This window comes from Acinonyx jubatus, chromosome D3 (assembly GCF_027475565.1).
Source record: "Acinonyx jubatus isolate Ajub_Pintada_27869175 chromosome D3, VMU_Ajub_asm_v1.0, whole genome shotgun sequence".
Classification (NCBI taxonomy): Eukaryota; Metazoa; Chordata; class Mammalia; order Carnivora; family Felidae; genus Acinonyx; species Acinonyx jubatus.
In genome coordinates, this window is record NC_069392.1 from 76,800,081 (window position 1) to 76,827,060 (window position 26,980).

Genomic DNA, 26,980 nt, shown 5'->3' on the forward strand with positions numbered 1-26,980 from the left:
TTCTTATGTTTTTAATCTATGTGAAAGGCGTCCACACATTGAAGCCGGAAAACTTGAATTCATCTTGAAGGGCTAGCAGAGGTTAATTACATCTGTTAAAGATTTTGGAAACGAAAAGCCTCCTATCTGTCCCCACAGCCACTGCTTTAGCGGAGTCTTCTCCATTCTCTTCTGACTTACTATAACAGTCTAGGATTCTAATATCTAATATTCCTCTCTCTTCACTTGTTCTCTCCTCTAATCCACTGTCCACATCGCAACCCAAAGGATCTTTCTCAAATATGAAACTGGAACTATCATTGTTTAGTTAAAATCTTTTGAGGAATGGTCATGGAACAGATGACTGAAGATCTCTGAGAGAACTGATAGGCCAGGTGAGAATGATCTAACTAGATAGGAAAATATCTAGAATTGTGGTATGAGGGCTTTTCGAGAAAGAGAGCAAGAATCTGAGAAAGACTGGGCACTCTGTGACGATTTCTGTTGTCTCTGTCTAGTGCCTGATGTCTACTGGGCTCTTAAAAACTATTTTTAAATATATTAACAATGAAATTCATTAAAATACCCCTGAAATACTTAAGGAATTAAGTAGAATTTTAAGGATATTTATAAAATCTTTATGTTTGGTTTAGCCTGAGTTCACCAATGTCTGCTTCTGGTATTTCCCACCAAGACTTAAACACATCCCAGAAGGTTTTGAAAGAGATCAAGAACTCCAAAAGGTAAATGCGTGTGTGTGTGTGTGTGTGTGTGTGTGTGTGTGTGTGTTGTTTTTAATTTTAATAATGCCTTTTAAATAATGTGTCTGCATTCTTCGTTTGATTGGTTAGTATAAGTGGTCATGTGGTCCCAAGCCACTGATTTAATACTTGTATAGAGATGAGCTTAATCTCAACATATCAGCCATTTTGCAAATTAATCCAGTCATAATTTATATAATCGAAAAATATTAATTAAGTTCTCAATATGCAACAGGCTGAGCTTCCTACCCTTTGCTTAATCCATTCATCGGTTAATGTATGTCAGGTGTTCTAATAGGAGTTAGAGGTATAAAACGAAATGGACAGAATCCCCATCCTAAATTGGCTAGAAAGCTTAGTAGGAGAAAAGACAAGAATAAAAATAATAACAATTCCTAACAGCAACAGAAGAGGTAGTTGGAGAAGTATTACAAAATTTGAGATACTTATCATAAGGTCATCTGAGCAAGAATGTAACGTTTTAGTAGAGAACGATGAACGATAATAGCTGAAAAAACAAATCCAAACGAATATCATAACAAGGGGGATATTGTTCTTTACTTTAATGATACATGTTAAAATGAAGACGATCACCATTATATGTAACTTACCACATATATTTGTTGTAAGTTTTCAACCCATCTTAAGCAGACATCACATAAGCATGTTTTATTTTGAGTTATACTAACATCACAACCACTTCTCCTGGGTTAATGTGAGGTGCCCTAGGATAAACTGAACACTATCTGATATCAGGGTTTAAGGGCTTCAACTTTAAAAAAAAAGATGCTTACTTCTGTTCAGAGAGAAAGCACGTGCAAGTGGGGGAAGGACAGAGAGAGAGGGAGAGAGATAATCTTCTAAAGATTTTTCTTTAATGTTTATTTATTTTTGAGAAAGAGACAGAGCACGAGTGGGAGTGGGGCAGAGAGGGAGGGAGACACGGAATCTGAAGCAGGCTCCAGCTCTGAGCTGTCAGCACAGAGCCCGACGTAGGGCTCGAACTCACGAAGCGCGGGATCGTGACCTGAGCTGAAGTCGGACACTTAACCGACTGAGCCCCCCCAGGCATGCAGAGAGAGAGAGAGAGTCTTAAACAGGCCCCGTACTCATCTTGGAGCCCAACGTGGGGCTCAATCCCATGACCACGAGATCCTGACCTGAGCTGAAATCAAGTCTGGTGCTCAATAGACTGAGCCACCCAGGCACCCCAAGACCTTCAACTTTTTATATCATCAAAATTCCCCTGGGTTTGTGGGTTGTCAATTAAGCATCTGACTTTGGTTAAGGTCATGATCTCACTGTTCATGGGCTTGAACCCTGCGTCGGGCTCTCCGCGGTCATCAGGGAACCCTATTCAGATCCTCTGTCTCCTTCTCTGTCTGTCCCTCTCCTGCTCCCTGTCTCTCAAAATTAAATATTTAAAAAGAGAACTCACGGGACTTGTAAGCCCTAAGTGAAATTAAATATTTTTTTGGTTTTGTTTTTTGCTTCTCATATACCCCTTATTTAAATATTTTAGTTTGAGGCAGGTATTAAGCGAAGCTCTTCATTCTTGCTTTTCTAGATATGTGTGATCTTCCACTCGGGCAATTACTACCGATCGAGAACTAGTGAGGCACGTATTTACACAGACTTGCAAGTGGGCTCCTGAGGTACACACAGCTTGTTTAGCAGACAGGTGACCCTCCTAGGAGGAGACCATGAGACGATTCTTTAAATTATTGCAGGCAATCACTAATATCTATTATTTTATGATCATCTTGCTTGATTAAAATATTAAATAGGGAAGGACATTACACGAACTGTCTGATTTTATATATATATATATATATATATATATATATATATATATATATGTTTGCCTCTGCACTGCCAGTATATTAGACTTATGGGGAGGTTAAGTCACGGATGGCATCTGTAGCATTTCAAAAGTAAACTGTGTGCGGAAGCCGAAGTTACTAGCAGAGGGGCAGGTTAAGTAGTTAGAGAATGCCCTCTTCTGACTTTCCCGACTGTCAGTGCTACTTTGCCCTATAATAACAACGTAAGAGTGTATTAATGTGGTCCACCGCCACACGCATGCTGTCGTCTGAGGAGCCATACAAGACAATGACACTGACAGAATTTGTTTCTGTGCAGTTTACAAAGAAACTATGCTTTGCTGCAAAACAGTGACCTTGCAGAAAAACTCAAGACGTGGTACAATCCTTCAAATGATGAAAGTCATAATACCAAAATATGCTACTATTTTTCCGTTTCCTACTTCATCTCACCTCTTTCTCAGGTACTTCTATTCGAATTGCCATATAAATGTAAGCAAAAATGTCACACTGCCTTTTTTAATGCATTCTAGCACACATCATTTTATGAGTTTGGTCATTGTGAATCACGGAGTAATGAGAGCCACAATATGAATATAGAACATGTTAGAGTTTTGTTTTTTTTTTTTTTTCTGTGCTAAGCCTCTTCTTAAAAATTATCCCTGATAGTTTAAATTGCCTGCAGTTTACTTGGAACTGATGATAGTCATGTAGCCATCTAGAATGTGGGAGGGCGTATACTTATAAAACCACCTTTTAATAATATTGACATTTACACACAGATTGCTCCAAAGACGGTTGATAGAGAAAGGCACAGCCATGATAAGCTACCAGCCATGCGGAGACAAAGTAAATTTTTTTCGAATGGTCTTTTCCAACCCTGCCACCAGACGAGCAGATGTTGACTATCTTATTGATGCCATTGAAAGGCTTGGAAAGGATTTATGAGACTTCAGTGTGAGCTTGAATACAAGTGTGAACAGCAACTTTAAAAAAATCTTTTGCTGAAGATAACAAGAAAGGAATACCACAAATGTATCCTCTCTTTTAGAACTTTTGATTCTCTTTTATCCTTTGCTACTAAGATGATGAAAGGGAAGCCGGTTCACTGAAGATCACAGATGATTGATAGATAGATAGATAGATAGATTCAAGTTTGTTGATATATTTGTATTTTCATTAGTTCAATCAAAACTATTGAAAATCTGTCAAATATCAGCTACTTCTCTTGGGGTGTTTACAGCACACTAGTAAGTAAGAAAGACAAAAGAAATCCCTCCTCTTGTAAAGAAAGACATTCCATTGTGGACATTCCATACCTTAGCATGTATTTACATGCTTGAAGTAATTGGATAAAGCCTTCCTGAATGGAGGTCATTTTCAATATCATGTGGTAGTATTCTGTCTCTGTAAAAAATAAAATGAAACATACCATGTTTCTTTCCCCTTTTCAAACCAATCAGGTGAATAAAATGGTCTCTATTTTGGAGCCGAGAGTCAGGAATGACAGAGGCTGAGATATCTCCCTTTTGATCCTTGCCTTTTTATTTAGAAGGGACTGTGGGTCTACCATGTTTCTGTGCAATAATTTAATTCATTTTTTTTACGCAACACCATTTAAAAAAATATTTATTTTTGAGAGAGCGCAAAGAGGGGAGGGGCAGAGAGAGGGGGGCAGAGGATCCGAAGAGGGCTCTGCGCTGACAAGCTGAGAGCAGCAAGCTAATGTGGGGCTTGAACTCACGAACTGAGAGATCATGACCTGAGCTGAAGTCGGACGCTCAACCAACTGAGCCACCCAGGTGTCCCATAAAATGGAATCAGGCAGCTCCATATTGATGATATCATTAGCGTTTTTCAGCTCCATTTTTGAGATAATAATAGCTAACATTAATTGAGCACTTACTGTATATCAGATGGTATGCTACGCATTTCAACTTGCCCAGTCTCATTTAGTTCTCCATTAATGCTATGGTTTAAGGGATTTATTATCTCCAATTCACAAATGAGAAGACAGAGATTTAAAGAGTTTAAATAATGTGTTTAACATCATGCTGCTGCTAAGTAATGAAACCAAAATTTGAAGCTAGGTAGTAGGTCTCTTCTCAAGTGTGCGTGACGAAGAATCTGGCAAATGCCTTGCTGCAATTAACATTCACTACCGACCAGTCGAACGCTTTGTCAAATCACTTGACTTAACCAGTTCTCTTTGCTCTTCTCTGAAGGAATAATAATGATGCCCGTGCTACAGGTTTTCATCAGAATAAAATGGTTATGTTAAATATTTTTTAAAATCGTGTTAGGTTTTTTCTTTTACAAAGTGTACATGTATCAAACCACCGTGATGTACACTTGAAATATCTTATGATTTTGTCAATCATACCACAATAAAGCTGAAAGAATAAAAAGATTTTCTCAATACGGAAAGAAAAATCAAAAGATTCTGTAACTTCAAAGGAAGCTGAAAACTTAAAACTTAATATCACGTACTGGGAAAAGTGGAGGGAAATACAGGGTTGAATCTGGAGAAAAATATAAAGAGGGGAAAAGCTTAATGTTGTATATATGTAACTCCTTCTTTATAGCCTGTTGACAGTTTGCTTTCCTCCAGTAGACAAAGAAGAAGCTGGACCCAGTAAGAGACCCATAGCCTTGGTTGCGTATAGGCTCGGTGCATAATTAATGTTTGCATGGCATGTCTGATTTTTTACTATGTCAAATAGAACCAGAGATTTAAAAATATATACTAAGTAAAAATAAAGTTCCATAACATTGTCTGTCTCTTCATTAGTCATTCAGGGTTTCAATCAAATACTGTCATGTTTCTTTATTACAGAGGACATTGTACCCTCCTGGTTTCCAAGCTGTGTAGTGTTCATGCAAGTGAAATGTGTAAGAACTTCTATATTTTAGAAATAAAAACACATGAATTGAGATAGATATTCTTTTCAATTGTTTTTCTACCAAATAAATAAGACATTTCAGTCCAAAGTTTTTCTCAGAGGAAACATAAAATTGATTATGCTACAGACTTTGATAGGCTGTGTCTTTGTGACATATAGGGGATGGCAGTTTAATTATCTAAGTGCAATGTATCCCTTGATAAGAATTACTGCTCTAGACAGGAGGGTTTGTTCCAAATGTGATCTGGTTTGTCAGGCTTGGAAACATAAATCTGCTTCTTCCCTATGCATTATGCATGATTGCCTATCATTACATAAAGGTTATCAAAGAGAGATTCAACTTTTCCTTATCAAAAGTGTACCTCAACTTTCTTTGTCCCTGTATTCACGATTGTAGACACTGGTTTTGTTTCTTTTTAATTTTTTTAAATGTTTATTATTTATCTTTGAGAGAGAGAGAGAGAGAGAGAGAGAGAGAAAGCTGAGGAGCTGTCAGCACAGAGCCTGACATGGGGCTGGAACTCACAAACTGTGAGATCTTGACCTGAGCCGAAGTCGGATGCTTAACTGACTAAGCCACCCAGGTACCCCTGGTTTTATTTCTTAATAAACACTTGAAAATAAGAACATAGTAAATCATAATACTATTTCAATATAATATGCACATCGTGCGGGTTATATGAAAAGTTAGAACAGTGCTTTCTTCTAATATCAATTCTATGAATTAAGAAATATCTTTTGTAGAGTTTCTAGAAATCTACAGTCTGATTTATTCAGTAGTGCCCTGTTAATAACAACTAACCTAGGAAGAATTGTTCTATCTATTATTTTGAGGTATGCAGCATTTTTGATGGTTTGGATATCTATTTTACACCGTGTTGAAAACTTGTGACATTTAAATTAAAGAAAGGATGACATTCATTAACCTATGTCACCTCCAACCTCCTTGACCTTGGATTATTTTTTATTTTATGGCCTATCAAAATTATTTTAGTCACAGAACACTTAACCATTTTTCCCACAGCTATGTTCCCTCAAACAAGCATCTGGCATTAGCCTTGAATTACATGAAATAATGTGTGACTTTGCCTTCCATAACTTACAGAAATTTTATAGAAAGAGCCCCTTTCTTGCTGCTAAGAGATTTAGTTTAACATGAAATTTGTTTTTTTATTTATTATTTATTTATTTATTTAATGTTTATTTTTGAGAGAGAGACAGAGAGACAGAGAGAGAGAGACAGAGAGACAGAGAGAAGCAGAGACAGAGACAGAGTGCGAGCGGGGGAGGTACAGAGACAGAGGGAGACACAGAATCCAAAGCAGGCTCCAGGCTCTAAGCTGTCAGCATAGAGCTAGACACAGGGCTTGAACTCAGGGACCATGAAATTATGACCTGAGCCAAAGCCTGACACTCAACCAACTGAGCCACCCAGGAAACCCTAACATGAAATCCTTAAAGGAATATTACCAAGTTGATTTTTTGAACTTTTACCAAACATAATATATTTTCAACACAATGAATGACATTCATTTAACCAACAGAGATGCCTACCAGAGAGACTGTTTCTCTAGAATTTAGGGTACAGTGGGGTAGACCAAAAAAAGAAGTTAATGTATTTCTTACAGTTGCGTTTTCAATTCAAACTGCTGCTACAGAATTGTGCATAACATATAGGCATTTATTCTGATGACAGTTTCAAGGATGTGTTAGAGGAGGCACAAGCCTTGAGCTCAGAACCCTAAAGACTATTGCAATAATCTAAGGAAGGGTACGGGCCTATCAGTGCCAACCAATAGGGAATTAAGAGCTATTTAGGAAGTAAAATGGCCAAAATGCGTTGGGAAGAGAAAAGTTCAAAGAGCCTGAAAGGTTCAAATGTTCAAAGAAAAGCTCAAAGTTCAAAAGTTTAATTTCTAGCTTGAGAGACAGCTTAGATCTTAGTAGCACAGAAATCCAGAAGGGAGAGCCTTATTAGTGTGATGTCAGTGGTCTATTTATCTTGCATACCGTAAACAAACCAGAACTTACCGATTTAGAGAGCTTAGCTCTCTAGAAAATACCACATAAACTGTGTACCTGAGTATACAGTGGAGATGGTTCATGACTGAACAAGCTCCCTTCTGTGTAATTAATGTAGAAGCATGCATTACTTAGAGACTTCGTATGTTAGTGTAGGTCACAAAGCATCCTGAACCAGCATGAAGGGATCTAGGGAACCATCTGACAATTCCATACCTCTTCCTAGTTTGTGCTTCACAATTACTTCCGTCCTCAAGATTCTTAGCACAGCTTCACACTGGACAAGATCTCGGGTTCCTTTGAGTCTCATTTGACAGTCGGATCCCTTGATTTATTTCAGTGATGATCTGGACCAGGAAACTGAGAAGGAATATTTGAAGACTCTGGTCTAGTTAACTCTTACCTATTTCCAGGCAAGGCCTGCAGGTGTGGGCCTGGAACAGGGAAAAAGCACGGAAGCCCTAGGTTAAGTATGAACAATCTCTGTTGCTGAATCAGGTTGCTCGATACCCTTGCCTTCTTCCGCTTTCTGTCCGCCCTTTGTTTCAGCCCAGTTGGTCCTTTAATGACCTTTGATGAAGGGTCAAGGCTTTGGAGTGTTTTTCCCCCTCCCCCCCTCAAATGTTTGAGTTTGACATTAGTCCTCCATCTAGGTCACAGCTTTTAGTGTTCATTCTGATCGAGTCCCTTGCTTTTCCTCATGGACTGTTGTCAGACCCTTACCCCCCAGCCCATGATGTGGAGTGAGGAGTGTGGAGGACCAACCCCAGCCAGTATCTGTGCCTCATCTGTCACCTTCATCGTTCGCTTTCATTTGGATGGTGCCTGACGCTTTCCCTCAAAAGTGCACCTATCCTGCAAGATTCAACCCAAGGTACTTCCTCCTAAGTCTTTCCCCTAGTCCAAAGCCCAGTATGGAATGTGACTACAATCTCAACAAATATTTTACAAGAATATCGGAACTTATTCCTCCAATCCCATGTGAGAGGTCTTATCTCTAGCTCCCCATTATAGTTTTCCTTTCACAAATAGTTAATGGACATTAAATCTTTTTGATCTTCACTCCCATGTGGGATGTCTTCTCACCTAGAAAACAATTTTGCAAGAAGCTCCCTTGATATGGTGATGATAGCAGCTATGCCAATGTTGTTTAAATTACAAATAGGAATAATGGATATCCCATTAAGACATACCTATATATTCTCAAATCAGTGTACCATTTCTAAAGAACACAGATATACCTTAAATTCTGCACCTCATTGGGTATCACAGTCTTATGATCTCTTGACTTCCACCCAGCATTCTAAAATTTCTTGTTAACAGTACCTTTTAATTTTCTTTAAAATTAAGTTTGGTACAACTAACTGCAAACCTTGCCATGTTTTTAATTATAAAATAATGAAATTAGCTTTGGTAAATAAGTATAACAGAACTGTAGGCTACAGTTCCTTGAGAAGCTGTGTATATTTTTGCTATTTTTACTTTTATTTTTTTTTAATCTAATTGAGTTCTACAACTGCCTGTTTAAATCACTGGTAAATTACATTATGCAAATCCTATGAGACTACATCGAAATAAAAAGGTTTTGTATAGCAAAGGAAAACAGCAAAATATAAAGGCAACCTACTGAATGGGAGAAGATACCTGCAAATGATGTATCTGATAAGAAGTTACTATTCAAAACATATAAAGAACTTGTGCAACTCAACACCAAAAAACCTAAACAATCTGATTAAAAAATAGGCAGAGGACCTGGATAGACATTTTTCCAAAGAAGACACACAGATGGCCAGCAGACACATGAAAAGATGCTCAACATCACTCATGATCAGGGAAGCGCAAATCAAAACCACAATGAAATATCACCTTACACCTGTAAGGACAGCTAAAATAAAAAATACAAGCAACAACAAGTGTTGGCAAGGATGTGGAGAAAAAGGAACCCTTGTGCATTGTTGGTGGGAATGTAAATTGGTATAACCACTGTTGAAAACAGTATGGAGGCTACTTAAAAAAATTAAAAATAGAAATACCATATGATCCTATAAATCCACTATTGGGTATTTACCTAAAGAAATGGAAACACTAATTCAAAAAGATACATGCGCCCCTATATTTACTGTAGCATTATTGATAATAGCCAAGATATGGAAGCAACCTGAGGGTCTGTCGATAGACGAATGGATAAGGAAGATGTGGTGTGTATAATCGCAGTGGAATATTATGTAGCCATAACAAAGATGAGATTGTGGGGCGCCCGGGTGGCTCAGCTTGTTAAGTGTCTGACTCTCGATCCCAACTTGGGTCTTGATCTCAGGGTTGTGAGTTCAAGCCCCACATCAGGCTTCACATCCATCTTAAGTGGGCCTGAAGCCTACTTGAAAAAACAAAAAACAAAGATGAGATCATGCCATTTGAAACAGCATCGATTGACCTGGAGGGTATTATGCTAAGTGAAGTAAGTCAGACTGAGAAAGTCAAATACCATGTGATTTCACTGATATGTGGAGTCTATAAAAACAGAACACCAAATGAATAAAACAAAAAGCAGAATCAGACCCATAAATACAAAAAACAAACTGGTAGTTGCTGCAAAGAAGGAGGCTGAGGGTTGGGCAAAATTGGTGAAGGAGAGTGAGAGATACAGGCTTCCGGTTAGGGAATGAATAAGTCATGGGGATAAAAGGCACAGCAAAAGGAATATAGTCAAGGATATTGAAATAGCAATGTATGATGTATGGGGACAGATGGTGGCAACACTTGCGGAGAACAGAGCATAACGTGAACTTACGGAATCAATGAGTTTTACACCAGGAACTAATGTAACATTGTGTGTCAACTATATGCAAATTTAAAAAAATCCTTTGTAACCATTTGATGAAAATGTGATAAGGGCTAACAGTAACACCTAATCTTTGATGGCTGTTTTCCAGTTTAAAATCACCTTGGCATAATTTATTGTATTGTAGCTGATCCTGTTTTCTAAAGAAGGCAACTCTAAAGTCGCAAACTCTAAAGAGGTTAAGAGCATGGATGCCGAAACCAGATTTCCTGGGACCAAATCCTAGCTCTGCCCCTTATGAGCAAGGCAAATCAGGCAAGTTCCCTGCTGTTCACTTTCCCCATCTCTATACTAAGTACTAACGGTACTTCCTCACAGGTTGTATGAGAATTAAATTAATTAGTTTGCATATGTTGCATTCTTTAAATACTTCCTGGAATGTCATAAGCCCTCAAAACATGTTAATATTATTGATACCACAAACAAAGGCTTTACAGGTGGTTTTTTTTGTTTGTTCTTTTAGGTAGGTTTCACACTCAACTATTTTGCTTCAAATCTCATAGTCTTTCTAGTTCGCCATTCTGCCTTTCCATGTGCAAAGATTTGGGTTAAAGGCATGATGTGGAACAAATAGTCTATAGTTGGGCTTGGAAGCCTAGTGGAAACTTGACAGATGGCAATGTCAGGAAAGGTATGACCTGGAACAGTCTAAAGAAGAAAGATGTAAAGATTATAAATCTGTTACTTAAGTGAAAGGTAGTTCAAATAATTCAACAACACCCCTAAAATTGAAACACTTCTCATCGTACTCTGGTGAAAAGAACACCACCTTTCTGATAAAACGACCTGACTTTATCAGAAAATGTAACATTAATCTAGAAGGAAGACCTATATCCTTATCTGGGGAAGAAATTTTACATGGATTTCAGCCTGAACTATCCTTGATCCATGGTCAGTTTGCCTGTCTCTTACATTAGCATGCATCATGAGCTTAGTGTCTAACAGCTGAGATAACAGCAAGAAGAAAGGCTAGTTTTGAGGATTCTACACCCGATGCGTACTAATATAAAGAGATGTATGAGATATTTATGAGACATTCAGGGATTTTTAAGACAGCAGGCAAAACACTTGGATCAAAACAATCAATGCTACATTGGCTGAGGTTGGTCCTCTATTCCCAGGCAGGCTATATAATCTCAGCTACAGAGACTTCGTATGTATTTGGAGCTTGTGCTTGGAACCGACCCGTGATTTCAAATTTTCTCTTGGCAACCCTGTAGTCCTGTCTGAGAGCATTTTGCCACCGCGGTCCCTTGGGAGTATTTCATGCCAGAGTTAATCTTTCACAGATAGTAAACACAGTATTTCCAAGTCTCAGCTCCCTCATTGACATTCCTCAAGCCATTTAAAGGTAAATAGGAATAGAAGTGAAGTCATCTCCAAATTATCCTTGGCTTAGTCAAGAGCTAGAGGTATGACACAATTCATAGTTTATGTTAATTCCCTTTGCCCAGATCACATATCTCAGGAAATAATTGGCATAATTAGAAGTGCAACAACCTCATTCAACACAGTTAACTTTAGCATATGCACTCTATTTCAGTGATTTATGGGTAACTTTGAAAATCAACATTACTCAGCCCCTCTCAAATCCTCTGGATTGATTTTTGTATAATTATAGCAAATGCATTCAGTAACTGTGTGATAAATTAAAATTTCCTCGGAACAGATGACTTATGATAATTCAACAGTTCCGGATTTTTGTTACAAGGACTGTATTGAAAATGTAAATGCCCCCAGGAAATAAGATGACAAAACTGTGAAAATGCTATATAGAGTTGTTTTATAGCTTTGTTAAATGTGGTCTCTACTTTTTCCCTCGATTTCCAAAATGAAGAACATTTCTGTGGTTTGGTTTTTCTCTTATGTGAGAGGAATAGTTTTGTATCCTTTTTCTTTTCATTTTGTGCTCACCTTTCACCTCCTAACTCCAAGACCATTAAAGATAGAGACTTCCTGGTTGAGTATTATGAGACAGGGTTCAGGCTAGAGCAAGTTTTCCTTCTGCTTTGATTTGTTCTGGGGTGGTCTTAGTTAGGCGTAAGAAATATTATAATAGGCTGCTATGGGGGAATAGTTGACTCCAGGCTCCCCTCATTCATTCGAGCTGGCTTCCTCTGTCTTGCATTGTCAGTGAGGTAAGGTTAATGCCCTCACCTTGACATGACTTCATTTATTGGTAAATCCATAATTCTGTATTCTTGCATTCATTCAGCCCTTACACACATCTCTTGGAACTTCAGAAATTTCAGGGGCTTTCCCCACACCATGTTAGTGATGCTGGACTCTCTAAGAGAATTGAAACATAATATGATATGCCACAACTTTTGTGTGTTTTTTTGGCCTTTCCCTACACCGGTTTGGGATTTTTCTGCTCTCTGCATTCACCATCCTACTTTTGCAAGAGAAGAATGTAGACATTGTTCTGGGAATGCAAAATAGAGCAGGCATGTTGGAAAACACTTCGGCATTTTTGTAGAAAGTGAAGCATGGACTTACCGTAAGACCTAGCAAATACCACTCCTAGGTATTTATCGCACAGGCATAAAAACTTATATTCTTATAAATCCCGCATGCAAATATTTCTTTATAACAGCTTTATTTCTTTAGTTCGCCAAAAATTAGAAACAACCCAAACTCCCTTCAACCAGTAGATGGGCAAACATACTCCGTTGTCCATTCTCAGCAAGAAAGAGGAACCAACTATTGACTCCATTCATAACACAGTTGACTCTCAAATCCATTTTGCTAAGTGAAAGCAGTTATATACGAATTGTAGAAAAAGGCAGAATTACAGAGACAGAGGTCAGATGTACGGTTCCCAGAGAAGAAGGTTGGGGGAGGGCTTGTCGCTAAAGAGGCAGCAGCATGAAGGAATTTGGGGGTGATGGCACTATTCTGTATCAGGACTATAGTGGTGGATACATTACTCCATGCCTTTGTCAAAACCCATAGAACTGTATACCACAAAAAGTAAAATTTAAAAGAGCCTATATTTTACAACCAGAACCACATGAATAAGTTCTACTTTGGCAGAAGATCTGAACATCTACTTTGACAGATGATCTGAATACGAAAATAACAGTGAGCCACAAGAACTTAGGAGAAATCGGTGTTGAAAAGGATCCCATTTAATGGGCTTCTGAGTGATTCTACTCAGGCAAAGGAAAATAGAGAAGTTTATATCAGGTTTCTCTCCTTAATTTCAAATGACTGATCCCTCACTGGGTCTTTTACATTTGTTGCCATGACAACAGAGATGTGGAAAAAGAGAAAGTACTAACCATGGTTCTTTAGAAATTACATGTTTGATAGGATGATGTAACTAAGAAAACATGATAGTGCAACATATTGCTTCATAGGCTCAGCCTGGGTTTTCTTTTGATGCAGGCTGTCTTCCTAACCATCCCATCAATTTTTATGATCTCAAACCCTGGTGAATCACTTGCCCTTGATCCAGTGATCCTCACAGGCTATGGTTTCTTTAGACCACATAAGTCCCTGCAGTCTCTTCCACTAAAGAAGCTACCCTGGTCCCCTGTACACAATTTTTACTGGTTTGATAGTTTTCCTGAAGCTTCTTCATCTGCAGCAGAAGAGAAAGTCATTGCCCGACTGGCCTGCGGACACAGACAATCCACAGAGTTATGACTTCTAACTCTGTCTTCATAGATCTATCCCCACTTTGGGTGTTGATAACACATAGGAAATCTTTTCCCAATAATGTCTCATTTAATAATAGAGATTTCTTATATTTAGCCAGACTATTAGCTCCACAAGGACAGGGACTATCTCTCAAAGACCACTTTGTAACCAGCGCTAATGACATGAAGGCCAAGAATACAATTGATACATGTTTTACTGACTGCTAACACTGAATACATTACATTGAAATGGTATGTTTGGCAAACTGGCTCTCACACTGGACAGCAAACTCTTCTGGGTCAGGGATCATATCCTATTCTAGTCCTGGAAAATAATGGGACTACATTGACACCTAGTATATCAATGAGTGTCAAGCACTCAGATGGGCACAGGTAATACTTCAAGACTTTGAGAGCGCTATAGGGTGGTAGAATTTGGGATTGTTTTCCATATTTGTTTATACCACATGTGTCATGTCTCATCCCCTGTTCACAGTAGAGAAGTGGTAGAGGAGTGTAGAATAATTTAACACAAAGAGCATATAAACCACAGACGTATAAAAACTGCATTAAAACCAGGAGTTATTTCTTTCATTAACCATCAGATATGGCCCTAAACAAATCATGGAATGTCCTGAATTCCAAGGTCTTGGGTGGGTGTATCATAGGGAAGCAAAATCCGAATTCGTAAATATAATGACTTTATCTGATTATTTGCTACGCATTATCTTGCCAAGGTTGTTGTGGCATTCTCCTCGATCATAAAGCGGTTTTCTTCAGTGCGCTGTTAGAGAAAGATTACTTGCCTGAAATGTAGCGCTTTGGGTGTTTGAACCTTGTTTTATTTCTGGGAGTTCTTTTACTCTGGGTCATGACCCCTACCTGTTGGCCCCATCCAGGGATTCTCCAGGGGAGCTTTTCAAAATAATAAAAAAATGCATGAATCTACCCGAGACAAAATAAATCAGAATTTCTGAGGTTGTGATCAGAATATTGGTCGTCGTCGTTGTTTTTAAAGCATTTCTAGTGATTCTAAACGTTAAAGTGGAATCACTGGTTTATAAGCCAATAAAGTTAAATAGAAAAGTCTGACCTCCCTGAGTTCTGTCTCCAGAACAGCCACCAAGGAATTGGCTAGTTGCTTGAGAGAATGAATGTACACATTTATCAGATACAGTATCTTACTCTACCATATTTGATGAGAGATCAAATATTTACTCTGAGCCTAAATAAAGTACCCAATTGCCCAAAAGAGCTCATTATCTAAGCACTGAATATGTTAACACTATGATCTGTGATGTTTGGATACAGGTTTTAAGCAGAAAAATATATGTTTGTTCAAGAAAGTCTTATGAGATTGAGAGAAGCAGTTATTCATCCTGGAATGCAAATTGTGAAATCTTATTTCACTCATCTCTTTTCCCTAAATTAAACAGAAGCATGTCTTTGTAAAACTATAGAATTCAAGCAAAAATCTTTTTTTTTTTTAATTTTTTTCTTTCAACGTTTATTTATTTTTGGGACAGAGAGAGACAGAGCATGAACGGGCGAGGGGCAGAGAGAGAGGGAGACACAGAATCGGAAACAGGCTCCAGGCTCTGAGCCATCAGCCCAGAGCCTGACGCGGGGCTCGAACTCACGGACCGCGACATCGTGACCTGGCTGAAGCCGGACGCTTAACCGACTGCACCACCCAGGCGCCCCAAGCAAAAATCTTTTTAACGATACCTAAAGGTCTCAAAAAAATGACTTCTAGGTCAGTTAAAGGGATGGCAGATGGCCTATTTTGTTTCTCCCTCATCTACTTATGTGTATCAAGTAAACTGAGAAAACTTAGAACCAGCTGCTTAATAAGAAATAAAAAAAAGACTGATTTAATTAAGTGCAGGAAACGAGTAAGAATGCGACAACACTCCTCATCCTCTCTGTAAGGCCATTCGCCAGGAAACAGAAGATCATGGGGGCGGGGAAGGGGAAAAAAAAAAGTTAGAGAGGGAGGGAGGCAAACCATAAGAAACTCTTAAAAACTGATAATAAACTGAGGGTTGATGGGGGGTGGGAGGGAGGGGAAAGTGGGTGATGGGCATTGAGGAGGGCACCAAAAAAACCACATCCTAAAGTAAAAAAAAAAAAAAAAAAGGTGCCTCAGGGTTGTTTTTCTCTCCTGCCAGAGGGAGAGCAAACAATAAAAGAAAATGATGCCTCCTAGACTACAGCTCAGCTTTAAATCTGGGAAGAGCTGAAGGAATGGTGTGCGCTGTCCTGGGATTATCCAACAGAAAATATGGCATCACTACCTATAGCACTTGGTGTTCTGGCTAAGACGGAAAACATTATTTATTTATTTGTGTTTTTTTAATGTTTATTCTTTTTATTTATTTATTTTTTTTAAGAGAGAGAAAGAGACAGAGTGTGAGCAGGGGAGGGTCAGAGACAGAGGGAAACACAGAATCCGAAGCAGGTTCCAGGCTCTGAGCTGTCAGCACAGAGCCCGACGCAGGGCTCAAACCCATGAACTGGGGGATCATGAGTTGAGCTGAAGTTGTACGCTTAGCCAACTGAGCCATCCAGGTGCTTGTGAAAACATTTTTTAAATGGTCCTCACATTCATTTCTCCTTTGGGAAACAACAGCAGCTTGTTACTCATGGACTCATTTTATCCATTAGGTGTCACTGGCTGTATGTGGCAGGGTGGGAGTGACAGCTATTTTCAGGGGCTTACATTACCTTTGGATCAACTCCTTTACTGCACTTAGAAAAATAACAGTATAATTTTTTTTTAATTTTTAAAATTTATTTATTTATTAACATTTATTTATTTTTGAGACAGAGAGAGACAGAGCATGAACGGGGGAGGGTCAGAGAGAGGGAGACAGAGAATCTGAAACAGGCTCCAGGCTCTGAGCTGTCAGCACAGAGCCCAACGTGGGGCTCGAACTCACGGACCGCGAGATCATGACCTGAGCCGAAGTCGGCCGCTTAACCGACTGAGCCACCCAGGCGCCCCTGAAAGTTATTTATTTTGTGAGAGATAAAGAGAGAGGGCACAAGCAAAGGAAGGGGCAGAGAGAGAGAGGGAGAGAGAGAGAATCCCAAGCAGGCTTCGCACCGTCAGCACGGAGCCCGATGTGGGGCTCAACTCACGAACTGGGAGATCGTGACCTGAGCTGAAACCAAGAGTTGGATGCTTAACCGACTGAGCCACCGAGGAGCCCAAAAATAACAGTATAATTTAAAAGAACACATTTTTTTGTGGATTTTTTATTCTGACCCATATAAATTAATATGAGTCTCTTAATAGCTTGAATAAAAACATACTTAATATCTTACTGTAAATATTTTCATTTTACTAGTTTTGGACTATTTGCCTTTACCATTCATCTGGAAATTTCCTTCATATAGGCTAAAAGCTGTTCTTCTCATCTTTCATGGCAGGAGACTTTGCAGTGTCTCCATAAGTATGTTAGTAAGCAAGTAATTTAATTTTCATAAACTCAGGTTTTGGATGTACACTAAAGAACAGGTAACATTTTAAGAGTGTAAGAATTTGAGTTTCAATTTGTCCTTTTCTGAACTTACTTCTCACAAAGTGCTGATTCTTGGAGTTTTATGTCTTCAATCCTTAAAGCTTTATATTTTGCCAAATTCTCCCCTGTATCCATTGGGACAGGTAACAAACAATCTCAAAGCCTTAGTGGCTTATTATAACAAAGTTTTATTTCTTGTTTATACCACATGTCCATTGCAGATCATCAGGGTGCTTGGTCTCCAATGTCTTATTCTAGGCCCTGGGCTGAAAGAATAACCATTGTCTCTAATGTTGTTGGTCACCATGGTAGCAGAAAAGAGACAAATCATGCATGGGCTCTTAAAGTTCCCTGGCAGAGTTGTCCATCACTTCTGTTCAGATTTGTGGGCCAAAACAAGTTACGTAGCTATGCCTCATCTCAAAAAGGGCAGATCAACACAAAATTAACATCTGTCTGGAAAGCAAAGACCTGGAAATATTTGGTCAATAGCACTAAATGCTATCCCATCTTACTTTCTCATTACCTGATTGGACTCTATTTCCTTTCTATGGACAAAATATGCTCACCCTATCTCCAGGAAGTTAAGTCAAACAACAACAACAACAACAACAACAACAGCAGAAGCAGCAACAACAACCTCCAGTTTCATTACAGGATCAAGATCAAAGTTCAGGATTTGTTGGGTAAAGTGTGATAATTTCTACTTGAAGGAGTGATAAGCCCAAGCCTATAAACAAGAACCAGATGTGGCATGTCTTAATTCAAAGACTAATAAAATCCAAAGACCCATCATCTGTCCTGAACAAACCCAATCCACATTGGCTGGAATAAAGATAGGATTACCACTGTGACACTCCCTTTCTGAAACAGTAAAAGGACACACTTAGCTGTATTAGTACGTAGCAATTCTAAAATTTCACTGTGAAAATGTCTGGAGCACCTTCTATCATGAGGGCAGGGAATATCCCTAAGTTAGGTCTCCATTTGATTCATTGCCCTGACTCCTCTCCCTACTGTTCTCAAGACTCCTTGGCTCTGCCATTTGGTGGCTTTTATTTTTCCATTCCCTACCTTACAGCACCTGAACCGCAAATTGCAGAATATGACCTCCTTGCAGATGAGTGGTTTTCTCAGCCCACTTCCTGTCTATAGATGCTTGACAACCCAGGGCTAATGTAATTGCCAGGTAATCACATTTCATCTATAATGCAAGCAGTGTATCTCTCTCGAAAACGTACTAGGCTTCTTGAATGTTCGATTCCCACAGTTCACAGTGTGAGCAGCTTCATCCACTTATCTTCTCCAGACCTCCAGAGATGTGATCTATTCCTCTGTATTCTCGCCTCAGTACTTCCTCTAGATCTATGTGTCTCTATCTCTCTTTTGACTTAGTTGTAAGTACCTGAGAGCTGTCCGTCCTCCATGGGAAAGCTGTCCCATTAGTCTCTTTCCCCTGAGCTATTTTGATCAGTTTAAAGAATTTACCAGAAACTACTTTATTCCATTCTTTGATTTCAACTAAATACTATTAGAGGAAACTTGCTAGAAAAACGTCCTTCTGTTTTCAAAGCATAAAGAATGAGTCTGAATTTCCGGAGAAACCTGGAATGTGCATAACCCATCTCCATTGAAAGGCCAAAACTCTAAAATCAGAGTTTGATAAAAGAAATATTTATATGAAAACTCCAATCTCTAAAACAACTCAATTTCTATGTTGCTGACATGTTCAATATTTATTTTAAAAAATGAAATTCTCTCGTCAAATGAAGTATCTTCCAGACATAAATAAGTAAAACAAACCTCTAGCAAAATGATCAATAAAACCATAGAAGTACAAGTCAACACCGGACATGAAACAGGGCCTCAAACATAGATTCTACAGAGATTTTCAAAATCATAAAGAACAAGAAAAACGATGCTAGTAATTTTGGAAGTTATATTACCACAATTTCCTCAAGAAGAAATGGAATAATAGAAGAAAGTGAAAACATTAAGGACTTGATTTAGTAGCTCTGTTGCACTGTGAATAGAGATACGTCAGGCCCTGGTGGCTTTATGGATGGGTTTCACACCCTTCAAGGAACAGATAATCCCAACTTTATACAAACTACTTTATCATAGAATGAGAAAAGTAGGACAGTTCTCAGTTCACTTTACACGTGTATTCTAATTATTTTAATAAAACCAGGCAGGAGTAGTATAATAAAATCACATCTTCTACCAAACATCTATGTGAACACCGACGTGTATGTCCTAAACCAAATGCCATCAAATCATATTTGGCAGTGTATGCGCATTTATTTATTTATTTGACATTTTTATTTCATTTTTTTGAGAGACAAAGACAGAGCGCTAGTTGGGGAGGGGCAGGGAGAGAGGAAGACACAGAATCCGAAGCAGGCTTCAGGCTCTGAGCTGTCAGCACAGAGCCCGACGCGGGGCTCGAACCCACCAACTGTGAGATTGTGACCTGAGCTGAAGTCAGCCGCTTAACTGACTGAGCCACCCAGGTGCCCTTGCAGTGTATGTACATCTGAAAAAGAAGACTCGGTATCTTAAAACAGAATGCTCTGTTAATCTTTAAATTCAAAGCAATTTTGATCAACGCCTTACAGGTGTTTTTTGTGTGTTTTTCAAAACATCACAGCCTGATCTCAAACTTCTTATAGGAATAAAGAACGAAGAATAATTGAAGTCAGTTTGAAGTACAAAGAAGAACTTGCCCTACAAAACTTGCTGCAAAACTGTAGTAATTCAGACACTGGAGTAATGGATCAGGGGTAGATCAATAAATCGCCAGGTCAGTAGAACTGAAATTGAGAATTCATACAGGATGGGCAAGAGGATGCACACCAATTCAGGGCAAGCAGGATGGGCAAGCAGGATGCACACCAATTCAGCATTGATACTTTCCTTCTTGAGAGGGAGAGTAGTGAGATGGGAAATAGTTCAAACGGCAGTTCAACAAGATACGGGCAGTTATGTTTCTTTAAGTATTCTTAAGCAAATATGAACAAAATAGTAAGTTTGCTTATCTACAGGATGGGTGAGTGGATATTTGTTAAATCATCTTTTATGGGATTGAAATATTTCATAACTGGGGCGCTGGGTGACTCAGTCAGTTAAGCATCCGACTCTTGGTTTGGGCTCAGGTCATGATCTCGCCGTTTCGTGGGTTCGAACCCCGGGTGAGGCTCCACATTGACAGTGTGTGGAGCCTGCTTGGGATTCTCTCTTTCCTTCTCTCTCTGCGCCTCCCCGACTCATACTGTCTCTGTCTCTCTCAAAATAAATAAATAAATAAACCTTTAAAAACGTGGAAAAAAAGTATTTCATAACTTAATTCATTTTGATATAGTTGACAGCATTAAGTTGACAGAAAACTTGACTTCTAGTCCCTCCTCAGCCTTTAACTGTCTCTACAACTTACCTGTCTAACTATTAGGTTTCTCATTTATAAAGCCACCAGGATAGATAATGTGGTTTAAGGTCAGGCACACGGTCCGTGCCCTTGACTGCCAAATGGTAACATCCCTGGCTGCTCGAACCCATGTAACTCCCAGGAATTTCAACGTGCTTTAAATTTTAGCGGGATTTATCAGTCAGTCTGCATTTGTCAAGGAGGTGACAGCAGCGGTGAACCCCTCCTTAGCCTCCTCCCCCCTCCCCCCCCCAAGGCGATTATGATGATATCACCAGTGTAATGTGCTAACTGGCTCCCAATGTTTATCATTTCCAATCCAACCTCACTTGCTTATGGCAAATGCCCATAAATTCAAATATCCCTGTGGGAAAACAGTACATGTGTCCTGGGTTCCATCCAACAGAAGGTAAACAGAGCCTGGAAAGACTCCAGTTTTGAACCGAAAAGGCGTTGGTGAGTTTTTCAGGGCACACGCGTCCCTGCGATCTCTCCTACTTCCGGGACACAAGCCTTCCTTATCTGATACAGAAGATGCGGACACAGACACAGACAACCTTACTTAATCCCCTCTGCTCTTCACCTCCAGCGTTTGCTTGACTGACTCACCTGCAGGACTGCTAAGCGGGACTTGAAGGTAAGAAACAAAACTCCTTCAGTGATTTCCTTGGTAAGAGTAGTGATCGCTTGCTTAGAACCTGCAGGCGGTTCTAAAAGCTGTCAATTAGCATTATCTGGAAAAAGGGGGCGCAAAGCAGACTGAGACGGTATCTCCATGGAAAGGGTGAGGACAACACGACCATTCTCTTCTTACATCCTTCCCACTAATGCATTCCGGCAATGGGACTTCAGAATAATCTTTCCAGTTTGTACCCCGACCCACGCCTTGATAGCCTCTGGCCTGCACAGGACCCCTCCACCTTGAGCCCCCACACCCCACAGAAGTCAGGGGTCCTGCACAAACCACTCCCGGTTGGCTTCGCTCACAGTGTTACCTGAGGCCTAAATCGGCCTCACCGGGGCTGGTGCTCAGGTGAGCCCATTCTATGCGCTCACTGCGATGGTAAACTCAGCCCTGATTCAAATGTTGCATTCAAACCGCAGTCCTCATACGTGAATTTGAATTCGTCAAGGCCTTGCAGGTATGAGAAAAATGGATTATGTCATCCTCATTTAAAGAGGGCTGAGTTTTGTTTGGACAGACACTGAGTTACTGGAGTTGCCTTTGTTTGATCCTGTCAGGCTTGGTTTTACTCAGCATCGTGGAAGATGCATTTCAGTTTTTAACTTAAGCTGGCCTTTCTAATGCCCGCGGGCCTCGGCAAGGCCCTTCCTGCGCCTGGAGCTCCAGTCCTGGTTAGTCCCAGGGCAGTTCCTCTGCCGAGACTCTGGGCGCCTTCCCAGCTCCTGCAGAGCAGGTGGGAGCCCAGGCGCACCCACACTCAGGCTTCTAGACCTTTCTGCAGGGCGGCCTCTTCCCCGATACACTGCCCAATGCCTCCCAGCAACTCCAGAACTTCAGCTGACTCTCAGTTCACAGAGACCTTGTCCATTTGGGCTCTGCCTCGGGCCCCATTGCGGCCACCAGCTCCTTGCAGCAAGGGTCACGGCTGTTCCTGGTTCTCGTCTCTCAAGGATCAGGTCTGTCACTGCCTTTGTTCCGTGCCAGGGAACCGCTGCCCCAGACTGTTGCTGTCCCGTTTTATAGTTAACTTGTGACCGGAGGACGAGCTCAGTACTAGTTACTCCGTCAGGCCTGAGAGTAGAGACGCCGGTCTTTATTTTTTTCTGGGATGATCTTTAAAAATGGCCAAATCAGTATATTTTCATGAAAGTGCCAGCAGATGTCAGCAAAAGGCAAGGCAGTGATATATGAATTTTGTATTGGGATGTCAAATATTTCAGTATCAAAAGTCAGGGTTTAGTCCGACATCTCAATTTTCTAAACGTAGTGATGCCACCTATAATTTCCTCTTGTTGGGCAGGGGCGTGGGATGGAGAGGTGTGGAGAGAGGAAGAATCTGAGCTCCCAGGGTAGCTGTGGTTCTGCCAGTCATTCAGGTTCTGAACTATCCCATGGCCCCGGGAAGCCAAACACAGAACGTCTTGCCCAAGAAACCTTACACCTTGAAGGAGCCACTCTGACCAGAGTTTCCCTCAGCTTGACTAAACTTTGCACACGTTTCTTCCTGACTTGTGGCCCTGACCTTCCTTTCTTAGACCACTTACTTTGGAAAACTTGTAAATGTAAATTCCTTCTCTGGTCCCTTTGAGATGTAAATCTTGCCAGTTTTAGAGCCCAAGAATGTCTTTCTCAAGGGCTTGGAAGCCATGTCTTGGAAATGTACACATCAAGTATGATCACGTCCCTACCTCCCAGTTTCTGTGGGGTGGGGGGAAGGCTAACTTTGGTGGGCTCTTTGCTCCGAGTTTTAAAACGACTTCCTATCATGAAGACATGAGAATATTTATTTTTCCTGTAGGTGAGGCCAGTTAGCAAACACAGATGCCCTGTCATCTTCTCATTCCAATTCTTAAAGAACTTTGTTTCAGTGGAGAGGGGTTCAGACACTTCTGGCCTCTCCTCGCTATTGGAATAATCTTGAATAATGTCTTCCTTCTGTGTTTATCTTTGTCTGGTGCAATTTTTGCCTTGACATTCCAAACCAGAATTTATTTAAAACTCTCTAAGCTATGCTTTGCAGTTTTAAAAAGTATGTTCTTCAGTATACTTACTATTATGCAAATAATAGACCTTCAAATATAGGCTCAGGGTTTTTTAAATGTGAAGTACTTACGTGTGAGGGAATGCATGAGTTTTTTGTTCTGACAAAAATAATTTGTATGACTGTAATGACAGTTACACATATCTGTGAATATACTAAGAATCATTGAATTGTACATGTTAAAAGAGTGAATTGTAGGGTATGTGAATTATACCTCAATAAAGCTGTTATAAAAATAAAGAATGGCAGGAAGCTTCTAGGGAGTATGGTACTTGTCGGCTAAATTGACGTCAAAAAGAAAGACAAAAAAAGAATTCTCCCGGTGTTAAGAAGGTCACAGTTTGTGTTTCTCTTTCACACATTAAAGAATTCCTCTGTCTTTTAGATGTTTCCTATGTTGTAGAAACAGTGTTCAGCTGGGGCGCCTGGGTGGCGCAGTCGGTTAAGCGTCCGACTTCAGCCAGGTCACGATCTCGCGGTCCGTGAGTTCGAGCCCCGCGTCAGGCTCTGGGCTGATGGCTCAGAGCCTGGAGCCTGTTTCCGATTCTGTGTCTCCCTCTCTCTCTGCCCCTCCCCCGTTCATGCTCTGTCTCTCTCTATCCCCCAAAAAAATAAACGTTGAAAAAAAAAAAAAAGAAACTGTTCAGCTAATTGTGCCATCCATAAAACACAGATTATGGTGAAATCTGAGGATAACTAAACTTGATCATGCTAAGGAGGTCAGCTTACAAAGCATTCCAAAATACACTGTATTTTTTAAAATTACAAAAAAAAAAAATCATAGCTTTAAGCAGTTTTCTAAAAGGTCCTCAAACTCCCAAGAACTACTGATCCACCGGGACAAAAATCATATTTCCCTTAGTAATTGCTCTATGTATATGACTTAAAAACATATATTTGCTAAAATCTAGCTAAGTGAATTTTGTTGACGCCGTGCAGGAAAGCAGTATTAATACACACTGTGAATCTAGCGGTATAAATCACTTGTTAGATAACACAAGACTTTGTAATAACCACTTTATACAATAAGATTCTTTCATGTATGAAAAAGTCAAAATGTAGCTCTTTTCTAGAATATATTTGTTAAAAGCAAACTGGAAAAAAGAGCTAAAGTTATGCAGGGTAGCCCATGCAAATAGTTGTTCCTTTAAATTTTCACTTTGGAATCAACGTTTTAATAGTTGGTTATATATCAGTTTTCACTAGACCCTGCATACCGCAAAAGGTAATGTTTGTGTGACTTTATTTTATTTTGAGCTTGAGAGCATTCTAAAATAATTTAAGTACCTTAAATCGTATCGTACTTGTGTTATAACTGTAAGTGAAGACACTGTTCCTGCCATCTTTTTAAATTACAAGTTTTATATACACATATATACATATGTATATACACACAGATATATACTCTAAATTAGATACATATTTCTATTAAAACTTGAAAAAAAATTTTTAACGTTTATTTTTGAGAGAGAGAGAGAGACAGAGCGCAAGCCTGGGAGGGGCAGAGAGAGAGGGAAACACAGAATCTGAAGCAGGTTCCAGGCTCTGAGCTGTCAGCATAGAGCCCGATGTAGGGCTCAAACCCACAGACTGGGGGATCATGACTTGAGCCGAAGTCGGACACTTAACCGACTGAGCCACCCAGGTGCCCATGTTTCTATGAAAACTTTTCATGGACTCATTAGTCTGTGATATGATCACGAGGAATAAAAGGTGGCTAAATTGTTCTTTAGACAATTTTCTGTTTAAAATTTTTGAAAAATAATTATTAAAGTAATGTTTTATTGCAGAATATTGAAGTGTAAAAACATTATATATACATATAAAATTATAAAGTCATTATTTTGTATACAGGATACTCGTATAATAAATATAAAATCTCAGATTTTAAGATTTTAACTTCTCTCTATAAACGCCTCAGCAACACATAAAATCATACCTGATAACAATAAAAAAGAACTTCCTTAATAATTCAAAACCTTAATGTTCATCTGGTACCAGAGTTTGATTTTGAACACATTTTTTTAAATTAGTTAAAAATTATTTAACATCCTGTTTAAAGAAATAAAACTAAAGTGTTCTCTTTTTACAGTGCTGAGTTCTACTCTAAATGTCATGGAAAGACAAGATACTTGTGCTCGAGAGCTGTTAACCAGGTTAGTGGGTAGTTACGACTAAAAAATTGGTGCTTAATTCCACTTGGATGAAAATGACCTTCTATTAATATAAAGCAAACCATTTTGTAAATATATCAAAATAATGCTTGTGGGAATAAAAACATCAAGTAATGGGTTATTATTTAAATTTTTGATATGGGCTATTATTTGAATTTTTAATAGTCATTCAGTATAACCAGCTTTTAAAAGCATCATTTATTTAAAATTTCAACAGCTATAATAAGATTTCAAAATTTCAAAAGTTCATTCAATTAGAGAAAGTTTTTTTTAATTTTTTGATGTTGTACCAGACGACTGAAGTTTTCAGAGCAGGTGGTAAGTAACTCTTTAAGCAAATGGAGAGAATTCAACTCCCTCATAAACACTGAAAATCTAGAGGGTTTTTTTTTATAATGCTTATTTATTTTTGAGAGAGAGAGTGAGAGGCAGAGAGGGGCAGCGAGTGAGGGGAAGAGAGAGGGGGGGACAGAAGATCTAAAGCAGACTCTGCTGTCAGCACCGAGCCCAAAATGGGTCTCGAACTCACAAACCATGAGATCATGACCTGAGTTGAAGTTGGACGCTTAGCCATCTGAACCACCCAGACACCCCTAAAAATCTAGATTTAACTGACTTCCAAAAGTTATTTTACACTATGTGCTAAAATATGAAATATGTATAATATTAAATATGAGAGTAAGGTTGTTATTTATATAGATAGGAAGAACAAAAAGAATTAAGGAATGCTATGTAAGCTTAGATTCGTGGATGTTTCTATTAGCCTGTACTTTTTCATATAAAACTGAAAATAATCTGTTAGGTTATTTAAAAATTCTGATTTCTGTGTAAGTTGGAGTGATATGTAACCAATAGTTTGCACTCATACTTTCAGGTGTGATAACGACACTCAACTGTAAATAGTTGAATTGTTCCCCATAGTTGGGCATTATATCCAGCCACTCTTTCTATTTACCCAGACGGGTTTTAACCTGACTGTTGAATATCAGCATGGCTAAAATTTACATGGAACACTAAAGTCTGGAACACTCCAAATGCCGCATTAGTGCGTTTCAGATTTTGTTTTTGTTGTTTGAAATGTGTATGCTAATTTCAGTTTCAAAGAAATTTAGAATTCAGTTTGACTCACAAATAATCCAACATGCTTATCATCAA

General features: G+C 39.2%; 1 protein-coding gene across 1 annotated transcript in view; it reads left to right on the forward strand.

The window, feature by feature from the left end:
• The window catches only part of LOC106986993 (glutamate decarboxylase 1-like), a 66,477-nt gene extending 62,818 nt beyond the window's left edge, over window positions 1-3,659 (forward strand). The window contains 2 exon segments of the mRNA XM_053205654.1: window positions 633-730; window positions 3,346-3,659. Of these exon segments, the coding sequence (XP_053061629.1) occupies window positions 633-730; window positions 3,346-3,511 (264 nt within the window). The 3' untranslated portion in view covers window positions 3,512-3,659.
• The last annotated feature ends 23,321 nt before the right edge of the window (window positions 3,660-26,980 follow it).